At 33.0% G+C, this 26,594-nt stretch overlaps 1 protein-coding gene across 1 annotated transcript in view; it reads right to left on the bottom strand.

Moving 5' to 3' along the window:
* RYR2 (ryanodine receptor 2) overlaps positions 1 to 26,594 on the bottom strand; it is a 279,138-nt gene that overhangs the window by 126,508 nt on the left and 126,036 nt on the right. The window contains exons 13-33 of the mRNA XM_060692369.2: positions 25,230 to 25,394; positions 22,574 to 22,695; positions 21,739 to 21,922; positions 20,126 to 20,261; positions 18,843 to 18,938; positions 16,351 to 16,469; positions 16,045 to 16,178; positions 15,593 to 15,834; positions 15,085 to 15,277; positions 14,136 to 14,352; positions 12,629 to 12,733; positions 11,958 to 12,061; positions 11,251 to 11,334; positions 10,679 to 10,838; positions 9,746 to 9,893; positions 8,419 to 8,627; positions 7,099 to 7,273; positions 5,800 to 6,008; positions 4,648 to 4,994; positions 4,074 to 4,188; positions 471 to 631 (exon numbers count right to left, since the gene is read on the bottom strand). Coding sequence (XP_060548352.1) covers positions 471 to 631; positions 4,074 to 4,188; positions 4,648 to 4,994; positions 5,800 to 6,008; positions 7,099 to 7,273; positions 8,419 to 8,627; positions 9,746 to 9,893; positions 10,679 to 10,838; positions 11,251 to 11,334; positions 11,958 to 12,061; positions 12,629 to 12,733; positions 14,136 to 14,352; positions 15,085 to 15,277; positions 15,593 to 15,834; positions 16,045 to 16,178; positions 16,351 to 16,469; positions 18,843 to 18,938; positions 20,126 to 20,261; positions 21,739 to 21,922; positions 22,574 to 22,695; positions 25,230 to 25,394 — 3,425 coding nt within the window. The remainder of the gene's footprint in view (positions 1 to 470; positions 632 to 4,073; positions 4,189 to 4,647; positions 4,995 to 5,799; positions 6,009 to 7,098; positions 7,274 to 8,418; positions 8,628 to 9,745; positions 9,894 to 10,678; positions 10,839 to 11,250; positions 11,335 to 11,957; positions 12,062 to 12,628; positions 12,734 to 14,135; positions 14,353 to 15,084; positions 15,278 to 15,592; positions 15,835 to 16,044; positions 16,179 to 16,350; positions 16,470 to 18,842; positions 18,939 to 20,125; positions 20,262 to 21,738; positions 21,923 to 22,573; positions 22,696 to 25,229; positions 25,395 to 26,594) is intronic.

Raw genomic sequence — 26,594 nt, 5'->3', positions numbered from 1 at the left:
ACTATCTATAAAGTCACAGAGAGATGTATTTCTTAATCATGCTAGAACAGGCTAGAGTTATAACCTCCAGGGAATTAACACTTAAATACACTTCTATTACAGAGTCTAAAATATAACTTTTGGATTCCATATTTAAAATTCATTAAATGTGATAATTGTATTTTGCTCACACTTAGGTGTGGATTGCAAAATAAATATAAATCTTCATTCCAATGAAGCCCCTTAATACAATATTGAGTTTCAGGATTTTATAATCGTATGCTAACAGAAAGAAAACTTCATTTTAAAAAATGGAGTACCTATGAAATGAAATACAGTATCGTGTAATATTCATGTTACTATAAATAATAAATAATATGCAAGATATCAATCTTAATAAATATTACAGTTTTAACTGGATAATAGATTCACTGACACAATAGAATGATTTGATATCAACTGTTTCTAAATAAAAGAAAAATAAAGCCAACCTCTCATGAACTTTCCCTTTTTCATCTCCTAAGGTTACTGTAACAGTACGGACTCTGTCCAAATCAAAGTTTGTGTCATATTGATGGAAATCAGATGTAATCCAGCCTACCCAAACATTAGCAGGTTCTTGTCCAGGAAATATACGTACAGAATAATAATACTGTCAAGACATAAAAAAATATTATCCACAATATTAATATTTTACTTTGATCCAATACTATCCTGAATCATTTTTCCTGAAAAATCCATCTTGTTCTGAAAATAACACCAAACCCAGAAGCTTAAGTAATTGCTAGAAGCAAGAATAAAATCTCTAGGACCATGTAAGAGTCAAAGTCTTATCATCAATCAGTTTCTCCCCTATTAATTTAAAGAAAATTTTGCTTCTCATATAATAGGATATATATATACAAATGCTTAAATTTCACTTTATGAGTTGTTCTATGAGGGAGGTGGGCAGTTTCTAAATATTATAATAAACAAACAAACAAACATTTTTTCCTGGCTTGCTCTTTATTAACCTATTGATACTTGAAGAAGCTAAGTTCCACATATTAGTTATTTGCTTTGAAAACAATTAAATATTGAGACCAACCAAAAACCCAAATTTTTCAGGAGAGATTACCGTGGTTCTTATGCTAAGTGCAATCATTTACTTATTTGTTCTTAAGCTAAGTTGTTGGAGCTAAATTTCTATTCCATCTTTGATAACTGCATTTATCTTCATTTACTTTCAATTGATTATTCTATTATAACATAATTTTATATGTTTCTAATTTTTTGTCTCCTTTTAAATTCAGAATCAGAATTAGAAATATTGGCAAGAATCTCATGCTCGCAGTGTTTTTCTAATGAGCTATGAATATTCCTGAAGGGAAATATTTTGGTATTTCCCTACATCAGAAAAAAATAAAAATGAAAAAAACAATTATTAATGGCTTATTTCTTTACCTTTCTTTCCCTAAATACATTTTTCATTTTCCTCTCCCACATATTAATCAATACAAGTAGTCCTTGACTTACAACCATTCCTCTAATGACTGTTCTGCAGCACTGAACAAAGTGACTTCTGACCAGTTCTCACACATGGGTGTTGCAGCACCCCCAGAGTTATGTGATCAGTCTTGGCAACTGGCATGTACCATAGTTACAATGATTGCAGGTGTCCGGGGTACTGGGATTATCATTTGCAACCTTCTTAAGGAGTTTCTGACAACCAAAGTCAATGAGGGAACCCAGATTCGCTTAATGACTGCATAATTAACAAACATTGCAAAAAGGTCATAAAATGAGGCATAACTCACTTAACTGTTGCCTTGTTTAGCAACAGAAATTTTGGGCTCAAGTGTGGTCATAAATTTACTCAAACTTTCCTGATGTACAGTAAATGCGGCTCTGTCAGTTTCATACTAATTTCTTGAATTCCTTGTTTATTTCATGGAAGCAATGTACTTACAATACAAAGCTTTGCATCTCAATTCCAGGAGTCCTACTCTGCCATCAATTTTCAGTGAGGAATCAATGAATGAAGACAATGTGAATTTTCCTACAGATACATCCATTTTTAGCTTTAGCTATATCAACTTCCCTACTTGCTTCATCCAAACAAAATCAACAGATTCTGTAAGGTCCACAAACCGTTCTTAACACCAAAAGATTTGGGAGACAATGCAAGGGCATACAGCCTTTGTATTCCTCAATGCTGGGGGTAGGAATATTTAGCAAGTTTATTTTTCTATTCATAAACCATATAGTTGATATTTTCAGTAAATTATTCTCCATTTACAAGTAGCACAGCATATGTAAACCTCTGGGAAAGGTTTCATTTATTTCTATATGTGCAATTTTTATTACAAATATTAAACATTTATTTCTCTATAAATATATTTAATTATATGATTGTTATAAAGTATATGATACAAATCAAGTCCATGCCCTACAACAAACTGATTGTTTTTTATTTCGCAGTGTCACATATTGTTAATTCTTTTCCTTATAGAAGCTATTGACAGTTGTGGCAGCTTTTTTAACAGGTAAAAAGTTCTTTAACAGACTCACGTCCCTGCAAAATCAAACTGAGGATATGGACTGCTTTATCAACTCCTAAATTCAGAACTCTTCAATGAGGCTATTATGAAACCCATTCCAACACTTAGAGCAAACTTTAGCACAGGAAACTAATGACAATGCTGTAATGAACATATTCCAATTGTTATATATTTTGAATTATAATAATTCAGTTTATGTGCAGCTACCTTGATAGCTGCCAATCCAAAAATTACAAACAGTGCAGAATACAGCTGGCTTCTGTGGTAATGTGAGTTCTGAATTTCTCCCATGCAAGAACCCAACTTAAAGAGCTACAATGGCTACCAATTGGCTTTTAGGTGCAACTCAAAATGCTTGTCACCTTTAAAGTCCTATACAGGTCAGGGCCTGGATATCTATGAGATCTCCTAGTAACAAAGTCTGCTCATCTAATAAGATTAAGCTAGGTCCCTTCCCTTAGACACTGCTACCTATAGGCACAAAGAACTGATCCTTCTCTATTACAGCCCGTTTGAAATTGCTTACCACCTGAGACCAAACTATTACTCACCCTATTATATTTTGAAATTCAAAACTTGACTTTTTAAAGAGGAGATCTAGCATCAGTTGGACCACCATTAAGGTTTTAGTTGGCTGTTTTGTTCTCAGTGGCCTTAGTCCTTCCTTCCTTCCTTCCTTCCTTCCTTCCTTCCTTCCTTCCTTCCTCCCTCCCTCCCTCCCTCCCTCCCTCCCTCCTCATTTGTTCATTTATTAATTCATTCATTCAGGGTTATTGGGGGGAGAAAGAGAAAGGAGTATTATGCATGTACCCTGCCTTTATTACTTTAAAAGTAACTCAAGGCAGGGTACATGCATAATACTCCTTCCTCTTTCTTCCCCCCCACCCCACCCCCCCATAACAACCCTGTGACATGAGGTGGACTGAGAGAATATGACTGTCCAAACTCACTAAGACAGCTTTCATGCCTCAGGTGGGACTAAACTCATAGTCTCTTGGTTCCAGGTCAACATCTTAACCACTACACCAAACTGGCTTGGTAATTTGTTGCTATTATTATTGTATTATTGCATCCCATTATATTGTATTATTTTTGTATTAAAATAAATTCTTAATTTTTTATGTTTTAAATTAAATAGTTTTCCCAGTCTTGTTATTTTGCTAATCTATTTCATATGGAAATAATAATTAACAGCACATAGTGACAAATAAGACTAATTTAGGGAGCAGAAGAGAAAATGCTGAGTTAAATAGTCAGTAAGTCAAGGCTCAAAATAAATCGCACCACTGAACACATTCTACCTCTATTTCTCCATCTCATACCATCCATGCATAAGAGGGATGGAAAACCACGTTTTTTTTTAAATTAGCATTTCAAATGAAAATTTATTCTCATGAAATGTTAGTTTAAGCTTGCATCTTAACAGCAATTCTTTAAAACAATTCCAATCATTTCTGCTCCATATGGATATACAGGTAATATATAATATCCTCCTATCATATTTGATAATTTTAATCTATCCTTAATGGAAATATTAACACTAAATTGCCATACTGTAGAGGTTTGCATTAGATAATCATAATCATCTCGTTCATCTGCTAGGACATCTTCAGTTAGTCTTGCAGAATGGCTTGTGCTGTAGTCTGGCTTCGTCCTTTTCAGCATAAATCTGTAATATATAAAAATGAAAAAGAGTGAATACATCTTTTTTTATATCAGTTGATTCAGAATAATCCTGTATCTTCCATTGAATAAAGCTGAATTTGAAGGTATCAAGATATTCACTCAATTCAATTTGGCCCTTTTTACACACTTTGCCAAAATGTGTAAAGTTGTTAATATCGGCTAATATATTTCAGGGTCAGGACAGCAAATATCTCTTTACAGTTGCAGATTTATAATTGTTACATTAAATATTTTATAGAAACTTGTCCATGTTTCAGTTATATTTCATGAATAGGAAAGCTGGAACATAGAGAAAGCAAACATTTAAAGATAGAAATTGCTGCCCTTTTTATTCAGGAGACATCACAATGAAATTCATTGACAATATGGCAAGAAAAACATTTATTTGTATCCTTGAAAATGAACAGTGTGTAAAACACCTGAAGAGATCAAACTATCTGACCTTTGTTTGAGGCGTGAAGGTTTCTCTTGTGTATAATCTTTATGGTTATTGAACTCTGATTTTGCGGCTTCTTTTTCTACACGGTCAGGTACAAGATGACCATGAGCAGTCTTCATGAGGACTTCAAAATCAGAATCTGCATCATAATCATCCAAATCACTCTTTGGGCCAAAAAGATTAGAATTTGGCATTCCTCCTCCAGGCATTTTAGAAAACACTTCTGCACATTCAATGGGCATGCTTAGACGATAAAACATGATGTCTGTTTTGCTGTTTTGAGATCCAAAGGACTTCTGTGTGAGTTTCAAACATGGAGAACTATCCGCAGTTCCATCAATCCTTGTAACCTATGAAATGCAAAAACTCAATTGTAAAATGTATGGAAACACAAAACAAAATGTTGTCATTCCTTATGCTTAATGGTTTCTCATAGTATATAAATAAATATATGTTTATTCTTGCCCTCTGTAATATTGCAGCAAGTGTGATGAAATGTAGGTTTGACCATTACAGAAAAGATAACTGAGTTCTACAAAACTAGAAAATGCGAAAAAAGCCCGATATTAGATTCATACACAACTGTTTTAATTACATTAGATATAGGTTAGAAGCAGGCTTTGACAAGCGTTTGAGATTCTGTTTTAATATGCCGATTGCATTAAAGTATATTCTAAGACCCATAATGATTGCTGTCTCTGACCTTGCCTATCTTGAAGCAATTACTTACTAAAAAATTTCCTCTAGAGGATAAAAGGCATAATTTCAGCCTATTGTTTTTAATTTTTTTGTATTAACCTAATATTGGACTCTGAAAAATAACAAAAGTTTTGTCATAAAAACATGCAGGTGGATTAAGAATTATTATGGATACAAATAAAAACCCTGCATTTTCCCTTTAACTCAAAGTCTTTGGGCTTACAAATAAAAAATATGCTAGTTTATCTCTTTAATTTTACATTCTACATTTTCAGGTAAATTCATAGAAAGGATAATAATATAGTGTTGTTGTTGTTATTATTATTATTATAAAATAATAATAATTAATAATAATAATACTAATATTTTGACAGCCTTACTATATATACACTACATACTGTATTAACTGCTACCACTTACTATGTTCAGTCTCCAAAATAAATTAAAGAGTCAAACCTCAATATGTTCATGATTTGCTGGTACTGGAAGAAACTGAGGTAATCTTTTGCTCAGCCATATAGTAATGTCACGATTTGTATTCACAGCAAAAGGTTCATAGCCTTCTTGTAAGCCACAAATAGTGAAATATTTCAAAGTGCTAACATCTTTGCCGAAGTTCATTCTGCCCACCTGTGACAATCCCAGGCTACAGGCAGGTATAAAGCCTGCAAAAATGACATATATGATATGTAAATGATAAATATTAACAACTGTTCTCATGTACTTAATTTGACTTTTCCTTATAAACTAGAGGAAACTAGACAACTCCAATCAAATCTTCAAAAGGCACAATATATTCCATCTATATGAATAAGAAAATAGATAAGAATAAGAATAAGAAAAGAGGATAAAATAAGTGGAAAAAGGAAACACTACTATTGTTAGAGTCCGTTACCAATTACCCAACCAAAATTTCCTAATAGCGAGAGCAATTCAGTACTGAAATCAATTACCTACAATCATGGTGAGCTCTTCATTAATTCAGACTGGCTTGGACAATCATCTATCAGAGATCATTTAATTTGGATTCCTGCACTGTGCAGGCATGCAACTTTGATGGTCTAAATGGTCCCTTCTAATTCTATGTTTCTTTAATCAACACTTAGAAATATAAAAGAAGCCTTACTATACTCATTCATTCTCTAGCTGCACAAGTAATTGTTCAGCACCCCAGGCTATTACAAATCTGTCCATAAACTAGACCTTATCTATAGAGTAAAATCTAACGGATTTATCTATTGCCCTGGGCAGATTTAATATGGAAGAAAGAGGTCAGCTGCCTGCCCTGACGATATACAATTAAAACAGATATAGACAATGTCTGATAGGTCAAGGACCATAATTCAGCCTCTTGACGTTCTGAAGGACCACAGTACAAGTTGTGACATCCTTAGATGTGTGGTGTACGCAAACATTTTTGGTCTCTTTACTGGACAAATTTAAGGTGGAAGTAGTTAATGACTGTAATCGAATTGGAGGTTCCAAGACAAACTGACTGCATTTGTATACTTAAACCCCACCCGCCCACCACCCACAAATAGCAGTTATGATTGCACCAAAATTCAGCCACTTTTGCTACCATATTTCAGTACCATAATCCAAGAATGCTGATAGTTCACACATAGAATCCTTGAGGTAATTTTTGCCTCTGAGCCATAACCTATGGCTGAAATAAACTAAAGGCTGGTTTTAAGACAGCAAGGAAAAACTTGCTGAGGCAGCCCGAAAGCAGCACAAATTTGCTCAAGAACTTACCATCACCAACCTCAAAATCTTTAAATGCAAGTTCAGAACCTGAGTCATCAAGAAGGATTTCACCATTTAGCGTAAACATCATGGTGTGCTCATTCAGATCCACCATGCATCCCACAATATCTGCTGTTAACCAAGTACGGCCAAAATGCTCATTTCCCTGGTGCCATCGCTGGGCCTAGATAATAAAAGAGTCTATGAAAAACTATTATTTTTATGATTTTAGCATTGTTTAAAAATGCTTAGCTCTATAAGTAGATATCAATTATAAATCTTACAATTAATTATATAAAAATAATTTTTAAAACACATCAACTGTGCCACAAGTTTCTAGAGAATCAGCAACATTCAATATTTTTGGAAAATAATTTATGAGCACATTATACATTATTCTCAATAATCTTACTGTTACTCCTTTTAAAGAGAAAAAAGAGTTCTCCATTATTTTAGAAGAAGCAAATCCCTCTCTTCCCAAGATATATGGACAACTGTGGTAGTGGACTCCTGTATGGCCAGGGGCTTGAACTAGATCATCTGGATCTTATTGAATAAGATCAACTAGATCTTATTAGTAGATAAGACCACACTTTATGGTAGAGAACATAAGGGCAAAAATGCTTATTTTTATTCTTTTTTTCCTATTTGAAAGATCAATTTGAAATAAATGACAGGGAGGTTCAGAAAACCTACTAAAATCTACTACCCCAATGTTAGAACTGACAACAAATGTGTTTATCCCCCACTAATTAAGTTTTATATATTATCTACTGGGGAAAGTACAGATAGTCTTCAATTTACTACCACAACTGAATCCAAAATTTATGTTGCTAAGTGAGAAATTTGTTAAGTGAATTTTGCCCCATTTTACGACTTTTCTTGCCACATTTGTTAAGGGAATCACTGCAGTTGTTAAATTAGTAACCCAGTTGTTAAGTGAATCTGGTTTCCCCATCTGGTTTTGCTTGTCAGAAGGTTGCAAAAGATGACCACATGACCCTGGGACACTGCAACCATCATAAATGTAAGTTAGTCTTCAAGCATTCAAATGTAAATCACATGACCATGGGGATGCTGCAGTGGTTATAAGCATGAAAAATGGTTACAAGTCACTTTTTTCAATACCACTGTAACTTCTACTAAGTAACGGCTACTAAGCGAACTATTCAAAGTCAAGAACTACCTGCAACTCAGATGTAGATCTGTATCTAACCCTCTAAGTCTCAATTCAATTCTTTAATTGATAGGTCCTGACGTTCTATGGAAAAACCAAGAGAAACACAGCAAGGCCAATATTTTTTGCCATCTCAAAAAACGAACACATACCTTGAAACCATCAAATACAAATGCTTGATCATCTGAGCCAAGCTCTTGCTCGGGCTGACAACCTGGCCTGGCCCAGCCAATTCTCATATCTCCAGCGGTTATTGCTTCAAATTCAAAGTACCATTTCCCAGTTTTTACAGCATATGTTTTTTCTGTTCGGAATATCCTGAACCTTTCTATCATGCCATCAAACACATCAGGCCTTGCAGCTGCAAAAGTTCAAAATTTAAGGATATATATTTTTATGTAAAAATTAAACCACATTATCTAAATTTTTAAAAATTAGGTATAGTTATGGTACTAATAAAGGAGAATATTTGTATCAGGGTTGAAATGAGAGATCGTTGGTGCTCTCTGAGCTTGTTTGTTTTCTTGCAGAAATTTCATTACCCAAACTAGGTAACATCATCAGTGCTGATTTGAAAAGTTTTGGAAAAGTTAGGATCCCTTTTATCAGACTGGCAGTCTAAAGGAAAGACAAGAAAACATCTTCTATTTTCTCAACAATTCTTCAAGACTTAGCAAAGTTTTAAAAAGAAAAGGAGAACCTTTTTACAAAGTACTTAAGTCCAATGTTTGCAAAAAAGGAAAAAATGTCATATAATGGACAAAAGAACTGCACTTACTACCCTCTTTTGAAATGGATTGAAACCTTAGCAGATTTGACATTATTTTCCTAGTAGCCACTCACAAGTACAATCCAAGTGTGTTAGAATGAGACAAACTTTCTTTTGTTGATGAAATGCTTACTACATGTAAACTTCCATTCAGATTATACCAGTGTTAGTTACTTTCTAAGGGGACTTCAAAAGGAATGCTCAAGGAACTGAACTGAAGGAACAGCTTGCCTTCAGAAGTTGTGGGTGCTTCATCATTGGAGGTTTTCAAGAAGAGACTGGCCAGCCACTTGTCTCAAATTGTATAAGGTCTCTTGCTTGAGCAGGAGTTGGACTAGAAGACTTCCAAGGTCCCTTCCAGCTCTATTCTAATTCATTGATTGAACTATTTTAACGGAGCATTTGGGTGAGGGGGTTTCCTTTAAATATAAAGTAATGTGAGTATGTGTATGTTGTATTTTTTTTAATATATTTCCAGTGAGTTTTTTGGTCAGTTTTATTATAATTGTTATTCTGTTTGGCATTATTTCAAAATTGTTAATGTTCTGCTTGACTCAAAAAATTCAAATAATTAGAAATATAAAAATAAATATGGATTTATTTTGGAAAGTTAAAGTAAAATTAAAAATGGGACATTCTTACCTTCCTTGAATTAATAGCATATACAATAATATATTGTTAAAAAACCTGTTTCAATATAATTTCAGTACCATGGTCTTGATCTGGAGCTTCAAGGTTATATCCGTAATTGATGAGAGTACGAACTGCTTCTCGAAGACTATCTTTGTTTGATTTCTTAGTGCGATCATCTAGAAGTGTATAGGGGACAAGGCGAGGATTTCGACGGTTCTTCACATCCTATACAGTATAAAAATTATGAAAAATAATTTAAAGCTTTAACACCCAGTTTTTCTAATACTGTAAATACTGTAGATCTGCACCAACCTGGAAGGAAGAATCAGGTCGGTTCCTGAGGCTATTCAGCACATTTAGAAACAGATAAAAGTGGAGCTTATCAAATATTCCTAATATGGGGATTGGCCAGTACTTGAAACAAAAATGCACTTCAAAACTCAACAGGTGTGAATATTGGATCAAATTCTACAAGATATGGGTGTGTACATGCACAACTTTGTGTGTACCCAACTAGTCAACTTTTTGTAGTGTTAATTAACTATTATCAGTTATTAACTAGTAAAATAACCCACTACAAACTCACTAGGGCACTGTGGGGGTATTTTAGTAGCTAATAAATGGAACTGTGAGTTTACTGCAATTATGTTAGTAAGCTTAATATAATGCACAATGACATGGTTATACTGTACAGTATCAATTTTTGCTTGATATCAGAAACATTTCTGTGATGACACAATAGGGAAGGAGAGCTTGTTTTCATCAGTGTGTCCATATCTCTACTTTTGAAAGGTTTAGTTCTGAAAACGTATCAATTAACTTGAAGTCCAAAAAGTAAAACTCCAAAACATTTTATCTATTTCACCATTGTCAGACATTTGGTCCAATATATAATATGGTATAATATGATTATTATAATCATATGGTTATGGTTATAATATGATTATTATAACCATATTATTATGGTTATAATATGATTATTATAAAGATTCTAGTATGTCTGGACTTACCTGTTGAATTCCATATGTCCATCCCTGCCTTATACGATCTCTTGCCCATACATTGTGAGCATTCTCTGCGAGTTTATCAACCATGGATTCCTGAGATGGAGTCAACTTGATACAACTTAGATCCATAGGAGCAGGTTTATATCCGCTTGATAATAGATAACTGTTAAAAAAAATTAAAAACTTTAATGAATTTTTATGAATATAAAAACTTAAGCCTTGATCATTGCATTGTTTTGGCATTAATTGTTATTAGATTCAGGTCATTCATTTCCTTGTACTGGAATTAGTAATCAATACAATAATTTAGGAATCAAATTCCAAAATTTATAGGCCTTAGAAATGAAACACATCAACTTTTTGACTCTTTCCTAACTAATGTACCACATTACATCACTTATTCTTAATTTTTGTTTATTTCCAGATGGAATTTTTATTACACAAATATTCTGTCTCATGCATATAATCATACGGAGGTTCAGATATCTTCAATTTGTATATTAGTAGACTAGGTACAGGAGATAGAGTAGACATATTTGCATTCTCATCCCTTAATAGTCTGAGTTTAAACTTACTTTTTGGGAAGTTTTAGTTTTTTCACCTTTTCTTCAGCATGCTCATCAGCAATTCCAACATGACAACCTAATGCCAGCAATGTTCTAAAAGACAATACCATTATATTTAAAGTAATTTAAATCAAGCAAAACGTGCTAAATGAATGGCAAGGCTATAGTTATTTGTGCAATTTTATAATTACACAATTGTAACTATTATAGTTACATGATTGTAACTATTATAGTTATAATTGTAATTATTATAGTTACATGATGGGAAGAGTTTTGTCTTTTCTTATTTTCATCATATTTTTGAAAATGATTATCAATCATGATTTCATAGCTATGATATCTTATTGTAGATTTTCGTATTCAAATTCACATAAACCAGTAATCACTTATTTACAAATTGTTTTGCTATTCAGATTTATACAATATGCAATTTTTTTTTCTTCCATTTATATATGATTACTGAGAAATAGTTTAAAAGTAACAACGTGAGTGCTTTGTTATTCTCATTAAAAATGAAGGTTATTCATATTGTATGAGTAATCAGTATATATCAAAGGAAATTATTTGTAAATATGCATATTTATATTGACACAATCCAGAAAATTAATGAGTACCTTGCTAATCCTTTATAGTGTATATCAAATTTCATAATCTATTAAGAATTCATACATTCATATAAATTTACTTGCAAAAATATAAACATACATCTGACTTACTTTAATGTTTCTAGTGACATCTGAAGATTATAATTCCGTTCTTGTTCAGGCAGTTTAGCAAACTCTATCAAACAGGGATGCTGCCGCTTGTTGTCATCTCTAATCTGTAAAATAGAATTTCAGTTTATCTTACAATTGTAGTTTAAAAGGATCAATTCTACTGACAAGAAGCAGAATTTCCCTGCAAAAAACCCCAAGTCCATCTTTCTGTAATATTCCACACAAAAACATATTCGTGCATTGGTTTTTCCACTCTTATTTAAGTGTGTAATTTTTAGCTCTTGGAGTTTAGTTCTCCCTGATTGTTCCTCTCTGACTGTAGCTAATGGAACTATTTCAGGTAAGTGCAGAGAATGGTAACAAAAAGGCAAAATGGAGGTCACAACAAGTATAACACCTGCTTTTTATGTGTTGCACACATGATGTTCATAAAATACAGATTAAGCTTTAATTGCCCTGTTGCAGCCATCATCTTAACTTTTTGGACCATACTCTGTAGAATCCCTGATCGGATTTGTGTAACTTTTTAAAGTATTTTTATTACATGATACAAAACTCATTAGAAAACCAAAACAGTCATTTAATATTTAGGCAATAAAAAGACTTCCGAATTATATACATAAGCATATATGAATTAATTAATGAAATGTTAAATTTAGAAAAGTACATACTGGTCCATACTGCCATCCAAGTTCAATTTTATTCATCACCCAAAGTTCATGGATATTCTCAGCTAGTTTTTCTCTAATTCTTTCCAGATGTGGAGGTAATACAATCTAAAAATAGAAGAGTGAATCGGTTAAAAAATAAAATGGCAAACAGTACAATTAAGAAAAAAACAAAAGAATGAAATAATTATCCGTCATTTTGTGGGCTTATTTTTTACTGGTTAAAATTCCCATTGCCAAAAAGAAAACCCAATGAACTAATTGAAATTTACCTTTGAGTAAAAATATAAAGGGCTGTATTGTAAATATCTTAATGCCACATGTACAGTATTGTATATAACTTTTAACAAAAATATTTTTCTACCTTTCAGTTATAGTTAGATGGTGAAAAAATTAAAAATCCAATTATTTCAGCCTCCTTATGATTTCTAGAAATACTGTTCCATTTTAAAAATATCTATCATCTATCATACCTGTTTTCTTCAGAATTAAGAGAACAAGATTCAAAATATAACTGCAAGAAATTGCAGATAAAGCACTATCATTCTCCACTGAACCCAACTCTATTCATGAACCCAACACTGTTCATCACCATAGTTCTTATATTAATAAAACAGCAGAGTAAAAGTTATTTAAAATTGCCATACAGCATTGTCACTCAGATGCTTTATCTTAAGCATTTACACAATATTAATCCAATCAGAGGACATTTTTGTGTCAGATTTTACATAGCTATCAAATGAATTCACTCCTATCTACAATGCTGTAATGTGCATATAAGAAATGTGCATTTGATGTCATGCAGAAAGCTTCACCATTATGGCCTTGCATCACAATTTTGCATGCAAGCATGCAAGTTGTGCAATTTGCATCTTAATGCTTGCATTGTCATCTCCTAACCAATGGATATACGAAGCCAATACAACCATGATGTAGAATGGATTCATATTTATGGTGATTCCAGAACAATCACTGAACTGCACTTGACATATTTAAAATGTTAAATATAAATGTTATAAATAAATTTGCTTGTTTGATATGACTTTAAGCATAACTCTAGCCTTGTGGATTCACCCATACAGAGATCAAAATGACTGAGGCTGTGGATGTGTGTTCTGTCATTTTAAATCTGAATTGAAAAAAATGTATAAAGGATTTTATCAACAGGGAAATTTGAGGGGAAAAGGACTATGGCATTATTACATGTACAGACCAATATGGTTTCTTAAGGTACTTTTTCCACATTGTTTGCTATTTTCTCAACATATTTTATTCCTGGCTATATATGTTGTCATTTATTATACAAAACTCAGCTTAATTCCAATATATGCTATTAATATCTGATAAATGTCTGGAAAGTGGAATTCTGATTACCATCTATGATATTGATGATATTGATATAACAATACTTCTAGCAGTCACATCGTGTTTGTCATCCAACTATTCCTAGTTTTAACATAATATAAATTAAATCTAATGCATGTTTAAAGTCAATGTATATTTTACATACCTGACTGGTATCTACAGGTACTGGAGTGAATGCTGCTTGTGACAAAGAGATATTTGGTCCCAAGAGATCCCTTGAGCAATTGCAATCTTGTTTATATTCCCTACTGGGTTCCACTTTTAACTTTTCTTTTGGCAGAATAGCTTCAAAACATGGAGCATATCCTAGAGGGGGAAGGAATTTAAATTCCCCATGGCGGCCTCCGAGCAAAAATCGTACTCTGTAAAATAGGTACAATGTGACAGACTATATTAATTAAATAAAATATTTCTTGCAAAGTTCTACTTGCAGATACTGAATTTGACCAGTTTTTATAATACCTTAGGTTCTTTTGTGCTGTGTTTCCTAAATTGTCTGCAATTAACTCACTTTCTTGCTCACCTTGATAGAATTTACCTTTAGCTGTGGTTTAGTTTGTTATTTTCATATGCCATGTAATTTGGAATAATAATAATAAAATTGTATGCATATTTACTTGTAATTGAACTTGACTACGTTCAATAGGTCCTTAGAATAACAAGTTAAATGATTTAAATAATTCACTTAATTTTGAATTAAATTAGAATTGATAACAAAACAAAACACATACATCTTCAACATGAACACTAAATTGTTAAAAAAGTTGCAATAGTAAAACAGTAAATAAGTTGACGACGATGATGATGAAGAAGAAGAGGAGGAGGAGGAGGAGGAAGAGGAAGAGGTAGTAGTTATGCATCTCTTGATTCTTCTTCTTTACTTCCTCTTTTATATTTTTCCTAGCAGAGAAACCATAACAATTTCAAAAAACCAATGTCCCTTCAAATTTAATCAGTTCTCAAATTAGTATAGTCCCTACCAATTTAAGGTTACCTATAATCTCTACATCTGCTTTTAAAAAAAAGTTACAATGTCAACAGTCACTGATCTAGATTAGACCTTAGCAAAGAAATAATTGGATGTGGATACGAACTTTATCCCTGCTGAAAAGCTGACAACCGGAAAGAAAAGACCATCTGTGTTGAAATTCTCAAACATTCCCTGCACTGGCTGCCCATTTATTCGGAATGAAATGCTTGGAGCACTCAGGTCAAGGCAACAGCTGATCACATCATCAGTCCTGAGTAGATGATGATTAGGAGAATTGACTGATCTTGCTACACAACCTATAATTAGGAATGAATATTATTAGAGAAAAATTGAAGATCCTGATAGAAAAGCTACTTACAAAGATCTCATAAGCACATTGAGAAACACAAAACTACATAATAGAAAGCTTAACTCAGTAGCAATTCTTCAAACTCAGAGGTGCCTCAATTTCTATAGGAATCTTTTTCTACTGCTCCATATATAAGAACAGAATCTGGGACTTTCTACTTATGATACAGTTGTTTCAAATCTTCTATATCTGTTATCCTACATAACTCTTTTATTTAAAACCTAACTTGCAATATCTTTAGGCTTTAAATAATTAGTCTTACCTGACCATAGATGAAGTCCATCAAAACCATAGGAATATAAGTCATCACCAACACCATTGCCACCCCATTCTTCTCCACCCACTGGATATGGTGAATAGCCTTCTGTTGATGCCCAACCTACACGAAGGTGAGTAGCTTCTGCTGTTGTAAATGGCTCCACATAATCAACCATTAATTCATAATACCATTTCCTGTATTGAGCAGAGCCCTCGCTGATTCCAAGGAAAATATTTGGTCGCATGCTAAATACAAGCAAAACAATACATTTAAAAAATCAGTTTTTTAAAAAAATCACAAAATAGATTTTTTAAAAAAGCAAATTACCAATTTTTAAGGCCTACACCAAGCCAAGTTCTAATAAAAATGTTATTATAGAGGGGCTTGCATATATATGCTCATTTATAAATACTTATACATGAGCACTAAAAACAATATTCTATTCCGTTTTTTACCTGCTCACATGATTGACAAGGCGAGTTTGAAGAAGAAGGTCTCTCCCTGGCAGAAGATTATCACAGATCAAATGTTGATTGGATCGCACAGCTACTCCATGACATACACACAATGAACAAAGAACATCTAATACCTTGGGAAAAAATGATGATAGAGGTGGTTATGGAAGTTTTAAATCACTAGAGCTTCTGTATAAAAAAATTAAGCATGCTTCATTGTTATGTTAAATAAATTGTATGTTCTACTTCTAAAACTTATATTAATCACATAGACTATTCAAATTAATTCATGTTTGTCTTGTATACCTTATGGTTTCTGCCATGTTTGTCCAAAAGACAAATGATTGATTTAATATGTCCTTCTTTAATAATATTCAATGCTTCTGGACTTTCCACCAACACACAGTGTAATACTTCAAGAATTCCTAAAAATATAGAAGCCCCATTTTAGTATTTATCTCTTTATATTCCTTCAAAAACATACAATAAAGAACAGCCATAATAATCTAAGAATGATCATAATAATCCCTTTTCTTCTATAATTATTGTTAAGACATAAGAGAAAAGAATACTTTAAATAAAATAACAATGACAACATAGTTGCTGTTGGTTTCATATTGAATTAACTTGCATTCCTAGGAAAATGCTTCTTATACTAATCTTCATAAGCATGGTTATTTGAGAATAACATAAAAGATTAGGCAATTAACATAGGCTGCCTTCATATGTAATGATAAACATGGAATGAGAATTCATATCTCCTCAATTTCAAGCAGCCGTCAGCTTCTGCTACAGCTGCTCTACTGTTGCTTTATTTTACAACAAATTGAAATAAATCAAATGTTTGTTTTGAAATAAATCAAATATTTTACCAATTGTCAAGAAGATTCTAAAGGTTGTCAAAGATTAATTAAGTTTTTTATTTTTTAATTTTATTTTGTTTTTGTTCAGAAGTTATTAAATACAGTACTTGTTGATTAGTATTCGGAGGAAAATATCCAATTTAGCGGATTAGAATATTTCAAACTGTATCACCCAAATGGAATGGAATTTGGGTGAAGAAATAGAATGGAATTTGGGTGAATTATGTGAAGAAAAACACCTTTTAGTTTGTGGGATAAAATCAATATTATGAAAATGAAAAAAAATAGGGTATGCAATTAGATATTTTACGAACATTTTTACATTTTTTCCAACAGCAAACAAGAAAATTCTCCATAATACTATTATATATTTTTTCATTGCAAAAAGTTTTTTGCCATAGTTATATTATAATTTTTTCTTTGTTCATTACCCCGAATATCTTCTAGTAGATGGGCAGACTGATCAGTTCATTTAATAAATAAATTAAAATAAATAAAATATAATCAAAGATGCAGAAAATCTCGGCAGCATATGAAATAGTACATGAACAACTCATGCACTACATATTAAAATCCCCCATATCCATAAAAGAAATTATGCATCTAATTTTGATGAGATGTATTTGTTTATTGCATTTACTTCAGGCCACAATCTGGCAATTATCGATTTTATTTTATATTCCTTAAACATCTTTCTGTTTAAAACAAAGCTCCGTGTTAGTTTTTCCCCCTAAAATCCAAAATACAGTCTAAACTTCAGCTATAACTAATTGAAAAACAGCTGTCATTACTAAGCTGCAACTAGACCAATCTGAATTGCAGGGAGGAAATCATCAATTTGGTTAAAATGCCAAATGTTGTTGTGTTCCTTACTGATCTAAACCAGGGGTATCAAACTCAAGGCTTAAGTGCTCAAGTGCTTAGATCTGGCCCATGGGGCCACCCTGGAAACACCGGTCCCGCAGTGCTTCTGGCAGCAAAAATGGAGCGGCATGAATGATATACGCCCACCCCTGGCCACACCCACCCCAGCGATGCCCCCCCCAGCCCCCTGAAGTAAACACAACCCTGATGCAACCCTCAATGAAATCGAGGTTGACACCTCTGATGTAAACTATTGCTATTTAAGGTCCTTTAATTATACATTATTAAACTGTTTATGAACTAAGAACCAATTCGCTTTTAACTTAAGTACCGTGCTTAAAATATTGTAGATGCTTAGAGAAACAAGAATAAAAAATCCATTGATATTTGCTGTATATGATAGAAAATATATCTATTATTCAGTTAATAATAATCTCTTCGAGCATGGATGACTGAAAACACTAAGCAGGAGCAGATGCTAAGCAGTGAAAAAAATAACCAAAATTAATAAGATTTTTCTTCACTAGGACTTGGAACTCCATTCCCTCCTTTTTTCTGCTCCTTGATTTTCATTGCCTGTCCTCTTTTCCGTGTAGTATTTGAAAGTAACCAGGGTATTTCTGGACTGTAAATTAAACTGGGACTACAAAACACTTTATCTCAGAAGAACACAAAAACAAATCATTTCAGGTTATTGTCAAGAATACTATAAAAACATATCTTGAACCTCCCCAGGAGCATAGCTCAACTTAAGGGAATTTCTATCTTTTTAACTTGTGAGATACACATACCAAGAAAAATATGACCATAAAGGAAGTATCTGTGTACAACACAATATCCCAAACAAACCTGGATCAGATTATATAGGCAGCAAACAAAACAAAACAAATATACCACTTAATATTGCTTTTGGCAATATTTATACCAGATTCACAAACAACAACCATTCAATTCCTGTTTGTAGATACCCAAGGGATCATTATTAAATTAGTTCTATACCAAATATTTATATTGAATTCTGGAAGAAGAACCCATGAATTCAAATATATATCATAATGTCAAGAAACATACCAGAAGATGCCTCCAATCTCTCCAGTCTACTTATGAGCCAATCAAGAGATCCGGAGAACTGAGCACAATTTTTACGATTCCCTCTAATCAAAGCCGCTAGGAATGAATAAAGAGATAAACTCCTAATTTAGAAATCCTCACATTCACTGGCTGAAATCATCATATAGTATTTTGACCCCAAATTGGAGTTTGTTAAACTAGCATAAATCATAATTAAGATTAGAAAATATTCTATGAAAAGCATAATTATATTTGGACTGTTATAAATGATAGCAATATTGATGCATGCTTAATAGTTAGCTATGAAATCCAGAGATCAGAATAAAATTGCTAATATCCAGAATAGGGTATTCCTCAACTTACAACAGTTCATTTAGAGAACATTCAAAGTTACAACGGTACTGAAAAAAAGTGACTTATGACCACTTTTCACACTTACAACTGTTGCAGCATCCCCATGGTCATGTGATCAAAATTCAGACGCTTGGCAACTGATGGTTGCAGTGTCCTGGAGTCATGTGCTCACCTTCTGCGACCTTCTGGCAAGCAAAGTCAATGGGGAAGCCACATTCCCTTAACAACTGTGTTACTAATTTAACAACTGCAGTGAGTCACTTAACAATTGTGGCACGAAATATTGTAAAATTGGGCAACTGTCTGGCTTAGCAACACAAACTTTGGGCTCAATTATGGTTGTAATTTAAGGACTGTCTGTACCTAAACTAAATATCACATTACAGTGTTTATTTTGTTAGAATACAGAGATATTTGAAAATTTTACTCATTATAATATTCTTCAGCTAAACTGGCCAGAGATTTGTCATAAAAAAATTAAAACTCAAGGTTTTGCTATATTATGTTACGCAACCCTACGCTATGCTACACTATGGTATTATGTAATGGAATCAAATTAAGATCTGAGAGTGTAATAGGATCTGAGAATTTACCACAGAGGGTTTTGTTTTTTATCAACAGGTAGTATCCACATTTAATTTAGTTCACATGAAAGGAAAAACAATTTTATATTTTGAATCTACCACTTAACACAAATACAATCATATATCAATATATACAGCAAGTTCACTGCAGTTTTGATATAAACTACAGTCTAAACAAATCCTCTGATTCTAATTCAAGGGTTCAGTTGGACATCTGAAGATTTTTATCATACACAATAAAATATATTTCCATAAATCATAAAATTTAAATATCCTGGGGTTTTTAGCACATATATTTGTGTGTGGTAAGATGTTACTAATCTGTTACTCGAAGGTATGTCTTACCTAATAATTCATACAGTGAATTTAGAATAGATTTCCAAGTTTCTCCTGCTTCCTTTCCAGCTACATCAGCAAAATGAGCTGCACTGCTGTACACATGTAAGCGATCAATACATTCAAGCACTAAATTGATCATACCCTATAAGAAAAGAGGTATTTATTCTCAACCATTTTGTATTTTGCATAAAATGAATACACATAAAGTCTCTGCCTCTTTCTTTATTTACATACACAGATACACACAACACACACACACAGTGTTAAAAATCTCTGAGCTTTTTTTTTATATGTGATATTGTATACACACTTACACTTGCACTTAGGTAATATGTAGGTAATAAAGGAACTGAGCTTTGGGGAAACAAACTGTCCCAAGAAGCAGAAAAAGGCACAGGTAAATACTGTATTGACTTATAAGCAGGACAGTCCCATCTTCATATATTTAGGAAGAAGTAAGTCATGCTGCATTAAGACAAAATCCATCTTTAAAACTGCAATTCTCCATAGATATTGTTTAGCTAGCGTCTTAAAAGCACTCTATTTCTATATTAATTCCATATGGTTACACAGTCTCATTGAGCCATATATATTTTGCAAACCTAATATACCGGTACTTCTAATATTCTACATTTACATTCTTTTGAAGAATGAGCATATTATAGGCAGTTCATAATCTCCTCATGTTTTCCTGGAGTATTATGATGGAATGAAACCTAAAGTGTGATTTAGCACTATGTGTGTTAGGTTTGAGCTCACATATTCTGTCATCCCACCTCACATCTTCTATTTGCAGGTCTGCATGAAAAACACTGGAATGACTCACTTCATGTTTTAATTAATTGTGGATTATTATTGAATCCCAAAAGAACAAAGTGATTAGCTTAAAAGATGGGATACTGAAACAATATAAATCATGTAGCTTACAATATTGACTTGCTTGGTTCCAACAAATCCTAGTGTCAGTTTTGGAAGACAGTTTTCCTTTTTGTTTTCTAACTGCCACATATTTTAGCCTGGGAAATTGGGAGGGGGCTTTTGTTGGAGTGTTAGAAAGTTAGTCATAAAAACATTCGGTATTCAAGGACACTTTTGCCTGCATCTGCTGGAGACTGCCTGGAGATTGTATCCAGTTCAATGTGAAAAGTTGATTGGACTATGTGATGAACTTGTGGGTGTGGGGCAGGGCTGTGAACTGTTAGCTGGGTGGGGGAAACCTGGAAGCTTTCAGATTCGGGTTTTCTCAGATGTGCCAACAAGACATCTCTAAATTGGAACTTTGAGGAACCTCAGGCCTTTGAGTTTTATTTCGTTTGGGGTGTTCCTTGGAACCCTGACATCTAGTATAAACTCAATTTCCAACCTAGACACGATAAGACATTCTAATCGTAGTTTTAACTTGTTTGTAACCTATACTTGTAGCTTATTTACTGATATAGAAATAACATATAAGAGAAGGAATTACAGACTTATTAAATCGTCAGAAGATAAAGATGCTTTTTATTCTAACAAGTTTTGCCTCGATTGGAACAAAAACCTGAATTAAAAAATCCTGTAGCCATGATACTGCAAATTTAAAACAGTTTTAACTTTTTCCATAAAGAAAACAAGACTGCTACCTCTTCTTGGAAGAGATTTTGTCGATTCTTCAGAGCTCTTAGTCGGTTCTGTTTGTCTTCATGCTCTAAGTGCTCATCTGGTGGGTGGAAGTAACCAATCAAGTCCTGAAGGCTAAGGCTGACTGATTCAATGGGTAAATCAACTATGGAAGACTTAGCTTTCTTGCTGAGAGCATCAAGGCCCCTAAGGTTAATGTAAAAGCCCACTAATTAGACATGTATTTTCATCTGCTTCTTAATGCTATCATTACAATATCCCAATTTAACCAGATAATTAACAAATACATGTGTCTCAGTTTTAATAAGGAACCAACAATAAGTAAAACGAGTGTATAAAGATCATCCAGTCCAATTCTGAACTACAGCTCTAGAAATAAACCAAGCAGTTTTCTCTGGAGATAATCTAGTATAATCTAATGCCCAGATTGTGATTCAAAGAACTGAAGCAGCAGTCTTCCATGTGAAAAGCACAAAAGCTGTAATTTTTTTCCCCAAATATCACAATGACTTTTGCAGGCAAACTAAAAAGTTGTGAGGAAAGAATTATATTAAAGTTATATAAAACTGGTGTTAGCAGCTTTCAAGATAATTCTTTTAAAATTTAGCATATGTTTATTGTTTTGGGACAGCAAAGTACGTTACATAAAGAAGTCTTCATATAACTTGGTATGGCTGACATAGCACCATTCAAATATCTCATGTTCAAGTAAAACAAATCCGAAATGTAGTTTTGTGAAGATTCATGCACTCTTCTCCTAAATAATCTTATGAAGCTGTTGGTTTCAGAATGTTAAATATGATAGAAAGAGGAAGTGAGAGAGTAGTGTATGTATACCTTATGAACCTGTTGAAAAGGAAGACTGTACTGCGAATTACTCGTGCTGTACGTGATTCTTCATGCTGAGATCTGGATAATGTCAATCCATCATCCATATGGCCCTCATGGTGCATGATGGCCTGCAACAAAAAAAAACAATGGAGAAAACCATGCTAATGCTTGATGAATCTTTTGTTCATCCTAATTCTATTTCTCTGGATGTCTCAATCCAGGTCTGTCAATGATTTATAGCAATGATTTCCATCATAATTCTATGTCTTAAAGCTTACTCTTGAAAAATGTAACGATTATTCACCCATTGTTTTGTTTGAGATCTGCAAACATTGCTACAGAAAATAACGGATAAAATCCATATGTTCCAATACAGTATAGGCAAATCCCTATATATTCATTATCCAGCCAAATAATCCAGTCTTGATAGTAAAAAGAAAACAATTCTAAAGCATTCCCATATGCCAATTAAATCAAAAAAGGAGTGTATTTCTGAAAATTCAGAATGAATTCTGACCTATTTGGAATGGCAACAATAGCAACCACTTCACAATTTGTGATTAAAACCTTTATTCCAGATAATGAGTTTGCTCTTTGTGAACTGCTTATAGGTGGATCCATATATAAGAAGAGAATCCTGCAAACATCCTCTGATAGATTCCATTTTGCATAGACTAGAATCTACTTGTCCTTCACAAGACAACTTTTGTATTATACAGTGAACTTTCTAAGATTTTCTTTCATGGAACGATTTTTGTTAAGTTCTTCTAAATGCATTGTCTCAGATACTAAGATCTCTCTATTTGTTGTTCTGAAATCCTGTACTTTTGCCATAAAGGTATAACCAGTTTACCAACCAGTTGTTGTTTTTTTTGTCTTTTTTTCTGAATAAATAGCTAACTCATGAGTTTTATTTCACCAATTGGATTAATATGGGTTTGCATGGTTCCAAAGAAATTCCTGTATAATTTATGTGAAATATTTTTACCATTACTTCACTCCACTTTACAGGTAGTCCTCAACTTTCGGCAGTAATTGAGCCTGGCAATTATGGTTGTAAGCCATGATGGTCATAAAACGGGCCATCACCTGACCAACCCAATTTTATGACCTTTTTGGCAGCGACTGTTAAGTGCTATAATAATAATAATAATAATAATAATAATAATAATAATAATAATAATAATAATAATAATAATAATAATAATAATAATAATAATAATAAAAAATTTTTTATTTCTATACCGCCCTTCTCCCGAAGGACTCAGGGTGGTGTACAGCCTATTTAAAAACACAGAAACAAAACAACAATTAAAATTTAAAATCATTAAATAATTAGGCTCCAATTAAAATCCCAGAAATTTAAAATACCCCAATTTAAAATGTTATGTTAATGTTTCTATTATAGGGCATTTATTTCTGGAAACCAGAAGTAAAAGTTGGTTTCCAGCAAAAAAACATAATAAATTGCTAACCACGGGCAATGTCAGAACTTCAAAACAGAGTGGTAAGTTACAAGAGTAGAGTCTGTTGTAACTTCACATAATCACTAAGTGACCAGTTGTAATTTGAGGACTACCTATAATATGTAAATCATCCGGGTGTTTTGTTTATTTACACAGATCCAGGCAATATTATACATTCAAATAAAGTTTTTCCTACTAATGAACATCTGTTGAATCCAAACTAATTTCATAGTTGACATTGTGTGCCTTCTGACTTTCCTGCTTTTTTTTTTTTGTTTTGTTTTATAGGAAATTACATGTTAGAATGCTGTTTTGAAAACAATGGCAGTAATCAAGCAGAAAGTATAAAATATTTGGTGGAAATCACTACAGAGTATTTGAGCCAAGCTCAGAACAATATGTTCTTATTGCCAAGACTGTTAAACATGCAAATATTTATAGGAAACTAGAGATATTTGTGGATTTCAAAGGTAGCGTCACTGATTAACTTTCTATTTACTTCTGCCAAAAATAAACTCTTGCATATTTTTTTTCCATTTAGCTTAACAGATTTTTGCCACAATTGCAATTATTTTCAGTAGTTTTGGAAATATCCTGTTTTCCTCATGTGTTAGGCAAGTTTATATAAGTCTTACATTTTATAAAACAAGTAAAACATAATGCTAAGAAAAATGAGAGAAATTTCTTTGGTCATTATTTTGCTGAACTCTAGTAAAAAGTCCTCATAGAACCAAAAAATGTTTATGTCAATAAAAATAAAATATAAGTAATTCTTGTTTAATTATTGCCCTGTTTAGCAACCAAAGTAATGACAGCACTGACAAACTAACTTTATGACCTGTCCTTGTACCTACAGCCACCACAGAATCCCTGCAGTCACTGATCACCATTTCAATGCTATACAACCACCTTGATCAGTTTCTATTCATTGTTCCTTATCTGGCCTTTATGTGCTTTGGAAAATAGGTTGACAGCCCCTCAAATATTCAAATACAGCTATCATGTCACCCCTGATCCTTCTCTTCACTAGACTAGCCATGCCCAGTTCCTGCAACTGTTCTTCCTATATTTTAGCCTCTAGGCCTCTGAATATCTTTGTTGCTCTTCTATGCACTCTTTCTAGAATCTCAACATTCAGCATTTCCTTGTCACATCAAAGTTAATATAATATAATAGCCTTGTTTTAAACACCTTACCTTGCGCTGCACAGATCCCATCCTTACAGACTTTGCATCCACTGATTGGTAGGTAAGCCACAAACCTGTGTCTACATGCTGTATAAAGCAGACTGAATCTCCATACTTTATTTCTGGGGTTCCCATGCCATCCACTTCTTTTCTTATCCCTACATCTAATTTCTCCTACAAAGAAAAAGAAGCCAGTTGTTATCTACAAAACCATTTTGAACCGTGAAAGTTTTTACCTCAACTGAAAATTGTAAGCACGCTTAACATTGCAAATGATAATGCTTAGTCTATGGTACAAGATTAATTTCAATAGTACTTAAGTACGCTTATTTTCCTGATGCAGGTAATCTTTAAAGAAAAAGCAACTACTCCAAGCACATAATAAATGTGTATAGTTCTCTTTATTATTCCCATTTTCATTTATTGTTACTAATACTAATTCTATGCCTGAATTCTATAGTTCTTCTATCTAAATCATTACATATTCATAATGTTAATATTGTATTGTACATGCAAACTAGAATTTCAAAGTTACAAGCCAGTTTTCTACTCACATCTAGGAATTGTTTTAATGACACATTCCATAAACACCTGTGGTTTTGTTTATGTAGGTGTGATAAAATAGGGTTCTTTTCATGTTTATGTTACTTTTTGCAGGGAATGGCTTATGTCCACTTTTTTTAAAAAAAAATCATTTGTTTTTGGCAACATTTTTCTAATAAACTATTAAGATTGCTATTTTATCATAAAGCTAGCACATATTATATTTTCAGATTATTTTATCCATTCTTGGAACTTTAAAAAAATGTAAATATAGGATGCAAATCTGAAATGAAGCAGTATAGAGCTTTATATTAAAGCTGATATATTTTAGTTTAGCCTACTGAAAAACAGTAGGCTAGACAAAAGCCTGGAATATAAACATAAAAATGAATAATATTTAAAAATGCAATTTCTGTATTGAAGAATACAGCCATTTGATTTGATAAATTTTATTCCAAATAAATTAGTATAATATTATAGTCTGAAGTTATACATCTTTTCCACAAAGCTTCTAGTAACTTTGATTAACAACAAGCACTTTTTTCAGTCTGAACAAGTCAAGCATTTATCTAAATCCAATGTTAAACTGTACATCAGCAGTTCCAATCTTTGCGGGCTTGGTGGCCTGGCTGGGTGGGGGGGTGTAGAGGGGAACTCGACCATTCAAGTGGTGGGCCAGCACACGCATGCGCATGCACACACAGCTTGACTGCAAGTTGAATTGCATGTGCACCGGCCCACCACTCACGTCAGTCGAGCTGCATGTGCGTATATGTGCACACCAGCCCATGCCCCAGTTGCAAATAGAACATGGCCCAGTAGTGGGCCGTA

This window comes from Pantherophis guttatus, chromosome 1 (assembly GCF_059756535.1).
Source record: "Pantherophis guttatus breed Tessera chromosome 1, ASM5975653v1, whole genome shotgun sequence".
In the NCBI taxonomy this organism is placed as follows: Eukaryota; Metazoa; Chordata; class Lepidosauria; order Squamata; family Colubridae; genus Pantherophis; species Pantherophis guttatus.
The sequence above is the reverse complement of the archived record's forward strand: the minus strand, read 5'-3'. Positions and strand labels throughout refer to the sequence as shown.